The following is a 14,064-nucleotide window of genomic DNA, read 5'->3' on the forward strand; positions in this document are numbered from 1 at the left end:
TCCCCTACTTTTCTCTCTCTCTCTCCAGATCTAGTTTGCAGTAACAATTTTTACTTCCAGTTAATGAGTACAAGGTGATTAGTGGGCTATTTCTACTTTCTGTGTGCTCTGTCGGTTTTCTAAACCACTTTTGACAGAGAACCTTCACCTCAAAAAGGTCAATGCTTAGCCTACAAAAACTTAGTCTTCTTTATGTCTGTCTTTTACTCTCTCTTCATAAATAAAAATATAGTCAATGGTAATACCAGATTTTAAATACTTATCTCTCAAGTGTTTTCATTTTCTAAAGATAATTTGCAGTGATTATGGAGGTCTTACAGAAGCAGCATTCTCTGAGTTCTGTCATACACTAAAAGCTTTTTTTTACATTATTAAAGATTAATTTAGATGGGCATGACATATTTTGGTCCTCCTTTCTTTCCTCAGTATCTTAAGTTTGTTATTAGATGGTTTTCTCGAACAAAACATTACTGGTTTAGATGCTGATGTCAATGTCATTATTTTCTTTATAAGTATTTTATACTTAGTGTCTGAACACTCAAAGATTTTCTTTGATTTTGCTTTAAAGTATAATATATGCTAAAATATATCCAAGTACTAAGTATTATCAACTTTATGTTGATCATATCAGGCACAAGAAACAAAAAAGAGAAAAAAGCATATCTATGTATATGTACATGCACATATGTATGTACTTATGTATAGGTGCTTTTTCCCCCTTTGGCATTATCTACATACTTATGCATTATTTTTTCTTCCTGTTTAAATTTTAATTCCATATATTTTTAGAATTAGAATTAGAATTCACTCATTTGTAAAATAAAATTAGATATCTTAATAGTAGATATCATATTGCTTCATTTCTATTTTTCTAATGTTAATTGAGGATAGATTTCATAGTTTTCATTATTTTCTTATTTGACAAAATGAGTAAAATTTCACGTTGCGTGTGCCTGTCCTTCTCCTGTGCTTACCTTGTAAGACAGTTGTTCTTTTAATTTTATGGGCCTCTATTAAGTCTTCTTTCAAATTCACACGTTCAAGTCTTAATCTCCATATATGAGAAAGTTATCCTATTTAAACAGAAGAAAATAAGATTAAATACGCCATTAAGCAGAGTTTTCTCCAATTTGACAGCATTTTGATGAGGAAAGGAAATACAGATACCCTGGCATCAGCAAGGTGCCTGCACAGGGGAAAGACCAGGAGTGAGAGCCAGGAAGGTGGACATTACAAGCCACAGAGTGGCTATGGATAAGAAAGCAAAGTTACTGACCCCTTGTTCGTGGAATCGTATCCTCTACAACTAGGAAAAATGAAGTTTAAGTTATGTCAGCCAAACATGCTTCTGGTAGCATATTATGGCTGCATTAGGAAATAATACCAACACTAGTATGACTGTGTTATTATTTTCTCTTAGATATTATATTTGACTAAAGTTCATTTACTCATTACTCATAACAGAGAGGGCTTCCAATTCTATTTTAAGATGTAAATAAGATACGATAGCCTTCTCATTTTCAATGCTTAACATTGTCTATAAATACTGTTACAGGAAAAAATTTAAATACATCCTCTTATTTCCTGACATCTGTCTCCATTCACCATTTCAACTTTTTTTTTTTATCTGTTGCTCTTCTTCCGTTGCCATAATATCTCTGTCTTACTCAGTTTAGATTCTAAAGCACACAAGAGTTACTCCTTACTGTGGGGTTTTGTTGATAGCAAACGCATTGCAAAATTTTTCTGCAGTCCTTACCTTCTTGCCACAATTTCTTGCTTGTCTATCTTGGTTAAAATTCATAAAATCTGGCAGAAAGTTAGAATGTGTTAGGAGTTCCCCTCACATATTTCTAAAGTGATTACATAGATTACTAAGACTTTTTTTTAACTCTGAAAATAGATTTTTGTATGTTTTCCTCTTGCATCTTTACCTTCTACATAATTCACATTCAACTCATTGTAATAGCAACATAATGGTCCTATATTCAAACATGTAGCCTACTTTGTACCAGTGTTCGTACAGTGAGCAGTTCTTCCTGGTAAAATGCTCCATGGACTTTTTCTACATGGCTTTTTGTTTTTGTTTTGGATATTAGCAACTTAGATTTAACTCCTATGTTTTGGAATATTTGCAGGGAATTGCTGTGCTGAGTCGAACCTAACTTCTTGAGTTCCTTTCCTCTCATGCATTAAGTCACAGAATTTCAGAATGATCTGGAGAAATTTTGGTCTCATAATCTAAGACATTTAGTATTCCATGCTTCTTTAATACAACTCATTACCAATGAGTTATATAATTCATCATTGAAAACATTAAGTTAAATTCTTCTGTGAAACGCAGATTAGTAATAGCAACACTAAAAACAAAGTTTTGAAAGAACAGAAAAGAAAAATTATAGAAGTTTCTTTACCTGTATACTTGATTTATGGTAAGGAATGTGTCATTGAGGTTGTAAAATCTAAAATAAGATCAAACATCACCTACAACAGATAGATCTCCTTGGCAATTGTTTTGGATTATATATCCATAACTTCCACAGCAGATACTGAATGATTCAGTACTAATTATTATATTAGGACCAGTGACTCATTGATCACTTAATATGTCTGTTGTTATGCTTATTTTTGGTTTAACTTGATGAATTATGTATGTTGAACTCTATTGTTTATCTTCTTTGTAATTCTCAAAATTTCTTTCTTCCTTCCATATGAGATCTATGTGTACCAACATATGATTGGTTCAGTGTGTCATCCCCAGAATAAGAATATGTTTTGGTTTCTGTCTAGATGTTCCCCAAGAGTTTTATGTATTATTGGACAGAGATTTTGAAAAAGGATTACATCATGGGGCACTCTGACCTACTTGCATATTTTTGGTCAGGAGAGTGGAGGTGCCAGGGACATGACCTGGAAGTATATATCTCACTCCCAAATTCTTCCCCTCTTCCATTTCTGCCTCCCTGCTGCCATGAAATTAGCAGTCTTCTTTCATATAAGCTCATCCACCATGTGGTTCTATGAGCTTGCCAAATATGTAACATAACTTCTAAAATGTCAGCCTCTTTTCCTTTAAGTGTGAGTGTTCAATTTTGTGTCCCAGTAACATGGAAACTGAATAAGAAAACACACATGCAAGTAAAGCTTTCCAACTTGGATCCTAATGATTTGCTCTATCCACTTTACATATAAATGTGTTTGAGCTTGATGGCATTAGTGTTTTCCTGAGTTCCAGGTACCATGATCAGGTGTTTCATACTTGGCCATATCTGTAGGAGCCTGCCAACAGCTTTCTTCAGAAGTTGAGAGAGCAAACTGTACTTTTTTCTGAACAGTATTAAGGTTCTCTGAGCCTGAGAACACAATGAGACTGCTAATGATAATGCATACAGTTTCTTGCATCCATATGTCTTTTGAGAACTCTAATGTTTTTGGATTATACATCCATAACTTAATACTTTGTGTCAACCTGAGAAGTCTAAAAGCTTAACTAAGTAACTCAGTAGTTCTACATCTTAGGGTATAAAGAACATGCTCAAGGATGGCTGCTGGCATTCTATATAGGCTGGCATGGAAAATATTTATTTCACAGTTTGATTATCAAGTCTTTTTGATCTTTTGTTTTTGTAGAACTTTATAAATATTAGGTCACATCATAAAGGAACAGAATTCAGAATAGAAATGCCATAGAGAAAAATGAACAGTCCTAATTCGATTTTTTAAAAAGATAAACAAAATTGATGAAAAGAGAACATGTACTTTTTATACAAAAGAGAGCTAACGATATATAGTGAAACAAAAAGTATGTTCATTAATCTTCAGCACAGTCATATTCATCATAGACAGATAGCAGAAAGAAACTAAGTGTCTATCAAATGATGAATGAACAAACAAAACCTGGCATATTCATGTATATAGCTACAGAAAAATGAGGCATAGACACACGCTCCACACAGATGAAACTTTAGCATATTAGACCAAGTCAAGGAAAATAGGCAAATATATGTACCATTTAACTCAAATATTAAAATTTAAAAAATATTTGCTATGAACCTCCTTAGCTGTTCCAAAAGATGCTTTTTCTCCTTACAAGACTATGCCATGCTGTTGGATATCAAAAAAGAGTTTACTGCTTTCATACTCTAATATCCTATAAAGAACTTTCCATGACCTTTGGGAAGGAAAAAGGAAAAATAAGAATAAAAAAACAATTTTGACATTTTCAGAAGTAAATCTCTTAATTTTTGGATCTAGCTTCCAAATTGTCTATTGCTTCTGTGAGCTCAAATTATTGGTGAGAATCAATATTTAATCTAGTCTGGCTGGGTATGGCTTCTAAAGTTAGCAGTTCCAGAAATATAATAATGCAAACTGACCCAGTCACAGAATTGTGCACAAGGGAGAGACATGTAAGTATCCGTCTGATAAGAACTGTGGATTTTTTTTTAATCTATGCAAGTGTTCAGTAACATAAATTTAAGAGTTTTGATAAAGATAGAGTGTGTACGTTGACTTAAATCTTTAGACTCCAGAAAGATGTTGGGTCATTTCCTGAATTTCATTCATGCATTAGGTCACTGCGTCCACATCAGGACCACTTAATGAGATGGATACTGTACTTACAAACAAAAATTTGCAATGTGGCAGCTCCTAGCAATGAATTAGGAAGATTGTAAGACTTCCTTTGACCCTTTAATATGTGCTGTGCAAGCTGAATAGAATGAAATGGAAGTAGAGTATTGAGAATTAGACGTTCTGCAAGAATATTCTATTTAAAGTAGGACCTAGAGGATGGGCAGGGAAAGATAAGGATCAGGGGGATTAAGGCGAGAATACTCCAGACACGAGAAATGAATAAACAGCTTCCTCCCGGTAACTGCTGGTTGGGTGTATGATGGGAGTGTGTAAGGGTGTGTGTGTGTGTGTGGGTGGAAGGTATTACCGTACAATAATTCATACTTTTCTTGGCATTTGTATCTCCAGTTTTTGCTTATAAACAACTTCTATCCTTCTCAAGGCTATTTTTGGTCAAGGTAAGAACATGTTACATACTCCAGCTAATGAATAAAATTCATTATCTTAGTGTTTGGGGTTGGTTAGGGAAAAAAAAAAATCATCCAAAAAGAGAAAATGAATTTTTTTCCTGAGAAATATGGAATAATAACACTTTTCTGGCTATGTATATTTAGAATATTTATTTTCTAAGAATCAATCTTTTTTTGTTTTTCCTCATAAACAGTTGTGGAGCACAACACCAAGATTAAAATTTTAAGCGAAGTAGGATTATCTTAACACTTTAAAGTAGCTGAAGCAAAATCAGTTTATTTTAAATGTGTTGGCAAAAAGACATACTAGCATAAAATAAAATTAAAATGTGTCAAAAAACCAGAGAAGGAAACATATCCTAGTTCACAGTAAACATTTGCAAATGACTTTTAAAGTATTGGGAGCCAATCTATGATTTTTTTTTTTTTTTATCAGTACCAGGGATCAAACTCACGACTGAACACTTGCAAGGCAGGCACTTATGCCACTGAGCTAAATACCCAGTCCTCAATCTATGATTTTTAAGAAGTGTTGTGACATGTTCAAATTTTCTTTTACCAATATACTAAGACTTTGGTTAATATCAAAATAATAGAACTAAATATACTTATGTAACCTCAATGCTGATGGCTTTTTGCCATTTGTAATCTATAAGTGTCATTTATATAAGTACTACAAAGGAAATATTAGTGAAAAAATTGTGACTAACCCAAGATTATGATATTTTTATGTTTCTCCAGGTGACTCACTAAAATAATGATGTGTCAAATCAGCCTAATTATAATTCTAAGATCTGGCTTATACTCAAAATGAGGCATTTCTTTAACTAATTACTGAGGAATTACTGTTATAAATGCCTAGTTTAACTCTGAGGAAAAAGGATTAGTGATGAAATTTATGGTATATCAGTGTAGCACTGGCTGAAGTACAGAGAAATGGGATGTAAATCAAACTTAAAATGCACTACAATGCATTTACAATGTCAGAGATAGTTTCTCAAGATGAGAAAATCTCACTGAAAGTACTGTTTCAAATAATACAAACAAAATTTGAATAGCAATCAATATTAACCGCATGTAAAAGAAAACAAAGAATGTATATCAACCATCATTTTGGTGACATTTCCCTTAGGTATAAAATATGCTGCTGGAACATGGGAGAACTTCAAAATGGAGATATTTTTAGTATTTAACATTAGGTAGATAGAACCAAATTAATAAAGAATTATGCAATATTGTTATACAAACTGCCAATGTCACTCAGAAGTTAAGTGTTCCTGCTCTATTGTGAAGAATGTCACCAAAAGGGTAATTTTTTTTCTCTTGCTAAATAGATACAATTAGTTCATTCAGGAAGATTTTGATTTAGTTAAGAACATTCTTTGAGTGCTAAGATAAGATGTGACCATGAGACAAAACTGGCACATTGCTATCATATTTCTTCTGGAAATCTTGCCAGATAATTTGACTTTAAAATCTCAAATCCAAGTGTATTTGTAACTCAGAATTTAATGGAGTGCTAATTATGGAGTTTTATATATTGGAGACATTGTGTAGTTGTGAAACTTTAGATTTTATTCAAGATGTATCCTTTAAATTAGCAAAAGGAGATGCTCTTTTAAAATTCATGATACATAATATTTAATAGTTGGCAATATATACAATAAATGAAGATTTCCTTCATTCCGGTAGTACACAATAGTATGCATGAAAACATTCTGGGCTTAGAAAACACTGAATTAAATCAAGAAATCAGTAATTTATTAAAAAATTTATATTGAAACATTCCTTACCATTTATAATCTATTAATTTTTTGGAGAGTGGAAATCTATAGAGATTAAAATGAGTTTGATCTTTTCAGCTGCAGTTTTCATTTTGTTCATAATTTAGGTCTAATAAAGTATGATATCGTGTAGCAAACCAAATTCAGTTACCAACCAAAAACAAATTTATATTTAAAGCCATACACATTTGCATAATTTATTCCTTAAGAATGCAAAAAATGACATAAAAATCAACAGTTTGGTTCAGTGTTGAAAGAAGAAAGCAGGATTTGCAGAATTAATTATAAACAAGACTTAAAAGAGTAAAGAAAAATATCAAATAGTAAAATTCCAAGTGAGATATAAATAATGAATTATTTGCAGAGTTTAGAGTTTGCATTTTTCTGGATCCATCTTTAACCTTGTTTATGTTGTGCATAACACTACTGTGCGCAGAATTTGCAAAGTTAATTCTTTCCCCAATTCGAGAAACAGAACTTGTCAAATTTACTTACCAAAATAGAGCAATAAAAAGTGATGGGGAAGATTGAGAAGTCTGTGGGAAAGTTATCACCTGATAAATATTGCTTGCCTCGCTGTGATAACAGGAATTCCTGCAACTTTCTTTTGTTAGGAACACGTACATAGGACACAACCTTTGCTTCCCTGTGTGGACTCGATGCAGGTACATACACAACTTCATCTCCTTTTTCATTACCTTTTTCTCCCACTTCATCTCTTGATTTCCAATCATCTTTCTACATTGACTGATGATAGAGACAAGATACAGAAAAGAAGAGCCAAGAGACTCAAAAGTGAATGCAAAACCCTGATATCCCATGCCATGTCTGAGTACGCCTTAACTCTGAGCATTTTATTTTGTCAGACTTCGTTCAGTGTTAGTATTTTCTGGCACTTGAATCTAAAACTATAAGAAGGGTATTTAGTATGTTTCAGTTTTCAAAGTATAAATTTAAGAATTATCTTACATACTGTATTATTCCTTTTAAATATATTGTAAAACCTTTTTAAATATAATACCAATAAAATCATTGTAAATACTCAAGATGTTAGGGGAATTTGTCTTAAAAATTGCTACGGTTTGGATATGGCTTGTATATGTTCCTCAAGGTTTGTATGTGAATCCCTATTTTGAGGTATTAAGCAAGCATCATTTAATCTGATTAAGGTATTTAAGGGTAGGTCCTTCAGGAGGTGATGTACTGGATCATTCATGAATAGGTACTAGGGACTTTTAGGAAGAGAAACCAAGGAGAGCAGAGCCCCTGCTTCCTGCCTCCTGCCCTGTTAGGAACCCTACCTCATCAGGCCTCTGCTGGCAGGAAGGCCATCACCAGCATGGCCGTATACTGGTGTGTGAGCCAAATTAAATCATTTGTCTGTAAAATATTCTAGTGGATATTTTGTTATAATGAAAACTGAACGTAAACTTTAAATTCAGAAGCGTCCTTAACATAGTGGATTTCATTTTGTGAAAACTTGATCTACACTAGCATTTTAATTCAATAATTACAAAAAAGCTACTTCCCATAGAAATTTGCCTTCAAAAGCATGAAATATTAGTGTTCCCACTTAAAAATGTACAGTGTTTTTGGTTTATTCATAAGAGGACTGATCTTTAGGAAAGCAAAACATATTTTAAAATAAAAGAAATAAAAATTATTCATATACATTAGATTTAATATTTTCTCTATAAATATATAAAAATGTTGAGAGCATTAAAATATTGATGCTAAACCATTTTAAAAGCTGTATTTTTATCAATAATGTTCATTTAAAATCATAAAAGGTACATATTTATAAAATCAGCTATAACACGCAGTTTTGTATCCCTTAACAGGCTTTCCAATGGGTATTAAGGGTCAGAGTGACAGAACCAGTTCAGTGCATTTCTATGTCAATTTGATCTTTCTGGAATTCTTATCAGAAAAGTTACTTATCAAGACACATGGACACAAAAAATAATTTTATTGAAAAATGATGATAGTGAAACTATCATCCACACTAAATCACAGTAAATAATACAAACAAGGAAACCCACTGGATAACATATGCTGGCATGCTGTTAATTCTTAAATGATCCATTACAACAATGGTTATAGTGCCATTAAACTGTAAAGACTGAAAAGGAAGGTATATTTAAAAGACTTACCCTATTTTTTAAAAACTCATTTTATAACTCATTTGCAAATGAGTTTTGGTTAGAAAGTATTGAGAATTTAAAATTCTGGAAGATAATATATAGTAGATAGACAATAATATCAATGAATTGTGTGGATGTGTTGAAACATGAAGCCAAGGCCAAATAAATAACATCAAATATTTTGAGTTTAAAATTTCTTTTGGAGTAAATTTTAAAACTGAGAATACTGGGGAGAAACAGCCAACAAATTTTCGTAAACAAATAATGCTCCACTGGGAAAATAGTTTAAGATCACAGAGCATTAATTAGCAAATATGAAAATACAGTGGTGTATAAATATGAAAAATGTTGTTTAACTTTTATAATAAAAAAATAGTAACAAAAAAGTAAAATAAAGCAATGATAAAATACTTTTACATACCATGTTAAGTAGCGAGAATGTTAAAATGATTTGCTCCTTAGGGGCCGTGGAAATGGGCACTCCATTAGGCAGCAATTGGCACTTTCTCTCTGGACATGCTTAGGCCCTGTTTTCCAAAATTATAATTTTAAATTGTTTGCTCTTTTAATAATCAATTCTATTTTTTTTCATTCCCTTGAGAAGATAGTTAAACATATCTGCTTAATGAGTTGGCCAGGATGATTATATCCAAGTTGTTTATGATAGAGGGAAAAAAAGAATAAAAGGAAAAAGTAATCCAGTAACATATATTTATTAATAAGAAATTAGTTGTAATATAGAATAGTCAATGAAGAAAACATAAAAGTCATTGAAATTGTAATGTAAATAATTATTTGTGACATGATAGTCAAGTCTAGAATACTGTTAAATTCAGAATGCAAGGGTAAGCAAAATCTTTAAGTTTCTATTTTTCTTATATCAGTTATGTATATTCATACAGAAAAAACTCTGGAATACATTACAAAGTTAAAGAAGATCTATTTTCATCATGAGGTTATACATTACTCTTTTAATCTTCTTCACTGTCCACACTGTTTCACTGCCTCCAAGTGAGAGTTTTTTTTTTGTTTTGTTTTGTTTTTTGTTTTTTTGTTTTGTTTTGTTTTGACACCAAGGATCAAAATCACAACCTTGTGCTTAACAGGTAGGCACTTGTGCTGCTGAACTAAACCCTCAGCCCATCTAAAAGTGAGTTTAATTTAAAAATTATTCAAAGAATATACCTATACATATGTAGCTATAATTTCAACAAAATAAAATGAAACAGACTTTTGCTATTTACAAAGTATTATCAAGGAAAATATTTTAATATTTTTTGCAATAGTAATCAATGGAACACATTTGGATATAAAATCACAAGAAATACTTAACCAAATACAATAAATGCAGTGATAATAAAATAACTTTTTAGCTACCTTTGGTATAAGTGAATCACAGTTTATCCAATAATGATTTAAATGTAAATAAATAACTCTTGTCTCATTGTCTCAATGGATTTGAAGCATATAATATGATCTAATATAATAAAGTACTTTGAATGAACAAAGTAATATAGAGGTATTAAAGGCAAGGCAGAAAATATAGGAATGGGACTAGAATAAAATGTGTGCTAGAAAACAGTCCAAGCAATGCCACTCATGCAAACAGTGAGTGTGAGTTTCAGATCAATTAAAGCTGGAAGGCCATCTTAATGGGGTCACACAGTACTCACAGTCTAATAACAAGAGGTATAAATTTATAAAAATAAAGACACTTACTTTCCTGAAAATCGAGAGAATATCACAACATGGATGATTACAAAGCAGATTCAAAAACACAGAGTTTAAATTGGTTTCTATATTCTAAATATATCTATTTTCATAATATTGGTATTCGGCAAAACTTTAAGGCATATCATTAAGCTCCATTGATATGAAGAAACTTAAACCAACTTTGTGTCACCTGAATTGCTACAGGTTTACAACTTCTGGAATGTGTAAGTTTGTGCTATGCAAGTAAACAACTTAGATGACTAGCAAATAGCAGAACTACAGCAAATCAATTTGTAAAGCAACAATATATCCCTTGAAGTCAGTTTGTAGGAGGTACTGAAAACATACACCACGTTTATTGAAATCATTAGATAATAACGATGTCAGGATACAATGTATAAGAAACCCAAGTATAGCTAAAAACATTAATCCAAAACAAAACCGAATATTCAACTTAATGTTCACTAGCAACAAATTTTGAGTTACCAAAAGCTTTGAAGAAAAGTTATAAATATTGATAAAAGAAATTACTTCGAGGTCTATTTGAGCATATTTTCATAAAATAAACTAAAGCTAACCATCTTAATGAGAAACAAAAAATACGCAAAAAAAAAAAACCCTAAATAATTCTCTGACTGATTGGTTCATAAACGATTATTATATTTATTGCTGTGTACACTGTATCAAAACTCAGAACATACAATTTTATCAGAAGACACACCCCTGTAAAATGAATCTAAGATTCATTTATTTTTCTACAAAAGGAAAAATAATTTGGATTTGTATGATAAAGCAAAGTATATTACAAAGTTTAATACAAAAATAAATGCAGTCAACTGTGGAATTCGAGGTTCACTGAAGTCAGTGCAGGTGAAGATCTCCGCTTTCCCGCACCTGCTGCAAACCCCGCAGGTGAGAAAGTGTCTGCCTCACTGGCGCTTGGCCAGGGCGATGTTGAGGGGTTTGGAGCCCAGGACGCGTCCGTTCATCTGGGTCATGGCTTTGGCAGCTTCCTCCGGGGAGGAGAAGCACACCAAGCCGAAGCCTTTGCGCTGCCCTTCTTCCTCCATGACCTTGACCCTGCTGATGGAGCCAAATGAGGAAAACGCCCTCCGCAGCCGGTCATCGTCCACCGTGTCGTCCAGGTTCTTGATGTAGAGTTTGACGCCCTGGCACCGGCGCGCGCCGTCCCTCTTCAGCTCCTCGAAGACCTGCTTCAGCTCGGCCTGGCGCTCTTCTTTCTTCTGCGCTCTGCCCACGAACACCAGCTGCCCGTTGATGTCCTTCCCGTTCATTTCTTCCACGGCCTTCTTGGCGGCCTCGTGGCTGTCGAAGCTCACGAAGCCGAAGCCTTTGGATTTTCCGCTGGAATCCGTCATCACCTTCACGCTGAGGGTTCTGCCGTATTTGCTGAAAACACCCTGCAGCCTCTCGTCGTCCATGTCCTCGCCGAAGTTCTTGACGTACACGTTGGTGAACTCACTGGTTCTGGTTCTGAGCTCGGCTTCCCGGTCCCTGCGGCTCCGGAACGGGGCGACCAGCACCTGCCGGTCCCGGATCACCTTGCCGTTCATCTCCTGGATGGCGCAGTCCGCCGCGCTCTGGCTCTGGAAGTGCACGAAGGCGTAGCCCTTGGATCCCTGGTCATCGCTCATCACCTTGGAGGACAGGATCCTGCCGAAGCCCGAGAAGTGCTCGTACAGGGTCTTGTTGTCCACCGATCTGTCCAGGTTCTTGATGATCACGTTCCCGACGCCCGATTTTCTCAAGCAGGCGTCTCGCTGGGACCACATGAGGCGGATGGGTTTGCCCTCCACCGCGTCGAAGTTCATGGTGTCCAGCGCCTTCTGCGCGTCCGCCGGCCGCAGGAAGTTCACGTAGGCGTAGCCCAGCGGGCGCCGCGTGGCCACGTCCCTGCAGATGCGGATGGACAGCACGGGCCCCGCGGCGCTGAACTTGCGGAAGAGCAGGTCCTCCGTGGCGTCCGCGTGCAGGTCCCCCACGTACAGCGAGGCCAGGCGGTACTTGGCGGCTACGCTCACCTCCCCGCCCTGGGCGCTGCCGGCCTCCTCCTGCGAGCGCAGGGCCGGACCCCAGCTCCGGGGGTCCATCGTGGTGGCCTGGGGTCCCCTCCGGGTCCCCTCGGGTCCGTGGTTCAGAGACGGCTCCCCCAGCGCATGCAACCCCCTCCCCCAAAAGTGACCCTATTGATCTCCGAGGTTTGCAGGACAAACCGCTGCGCGCGGACTCGCGGGGCGGCCGCCTCCGGAGGAGAGCAGGCCTCGCTGGCCGGTGTAGAGTTGCAGCGCCCGGCCCAGCTGCGCCGGTGGTGGGGAGCAGTGCGCCCCAGTCGCCGCCCCGCCGGACCCGAACCCCGGTATCAGGTTTTGCAGGCGCAGCCCGAGGGCAGCGGTGCGGGCGGGACGGACAGACTCACAGATGGACGGACGGACGGACGGAGCGGCGCGGGCCAACCCGGAACTCGGCGCGGAACTTCCCGCGCGCCCGTGGCCAAGTGGGATGTTTGCTTTTTAATATTTTTTTTGACCGTTTTTCTTTCCTCCGCCCCTCCCCCGTTTCCCACTCCCCTACAGAAAGCCGAGCCCGGAGGCGGGAGGCGGTGACTGGCGTGGAGAGCGGCGGCGGGGGAGTGGCCCGGAGCCCCGGCTGCAGGAGCGCGGCCCAGGGCGGCCCAGGGCCTGTGGCTTCCGCGCTGCAACCCCGGGGGGCGGTGCACGCACCCCTGCCCAGGGCGGGCATTGCACCTCCTCCTGCTAAGCTCTGCGGGACCCCCAGCCTTCCAAACTCAGCTGCTGCTCAGGGGCTCCTCCAGCTCTCCAACACACACACACACACACACACACACACACACACACACACACACTCAAGCCTGCTGTCAGGCCAGCTTTGTGAACAAATCAAAGTACATTCCTTGGGAAGTCAGCTTCAATGAGCTTTCCAAATAAAGTTGCCCCTACGTTACTGAAAATGTAGGCTTCTCTTCTTAAACACGTTTACGCTGTCTTGCACTTTCTCAAAATTGCTCTAATTACTGTACATTGTCCGCTCACGATGTTGAAACGGTACTCTTCTTATTTTCAGGAATTTGCAGAAATGAGATATTTGATGTTTGTGGAATAAATCAAATACCCTAATTTGTTAAATGGTCCGGTACTTTGCTCCTTCATATTTATTATCATCCTACACTTAGGTTTTTATTTTTGTATCTTAACAACAATGGAGACTTTTTTTCTCTGTCTACAACTCACCTTTCTGCTGGTTGTCGCACGGTGGCTTCTTCCTTTGGGGCTTGCTTACTTTCCCATGGCTGCCTGCTTTTCCTGATTTTCTCCTGCACCACTGCAGAAGTCTTCTTCA

General features: G+C 36.8%; 1 protein-coding gene across 1 annotated transcript; it reads right to left on the bottom strand.

Moving 5' to 3' along the window:
- Positions 1 to 8,781: 8,781 nt before the first annotated feature.
- On the bottom strand, positions 8,782 to 12,962 carry Pabpc4l (poly(A) binding protein cytoplasmic 4 like). Its single transcript, XM_013160077.3, has one exon. The coding sequence runs from the start codon at positions 12,795 to 12,797 to the stop codon at positions 11,616 to 11,618; it is 1,182 nt and encodes a 393-aa protein (XP_013015531.2). The 5' UTR covers positions 12,798 to 12,962; the 3' UTR covers positions 8,782 to 11,615.
- Positions 12,963 to 14,064: the final 1,102 nt, after the last annotated feature.

This window comes from Cavia porcellus, unplaced genomic scaffold (genome assembly GCF_034190915.1).
Source record: "Cavia porcellus strain 051 isolate PalLab524CR breed Dunkin Hartley unplaced genomic scaffold, mCavPor4.1 scaffold_14, whole genome shotgun sequence".
Taxonomy (NCBI): domain Eukaryota; kingdom Metazoa; phylum Chordata; class Mammalia; order Rodentia; family Caviidae; genus Cavia; species Cavia porcellus.

Coding starts and splice junctions, on each gene's coding strand:
- Pabpc4l (XM_013160077.3), bottom strand. CDS start 12,797: ATGGACCCCCGGAGCTGGGGTCCGGCCCTGCGCTCGCAGGAGGAGGCC.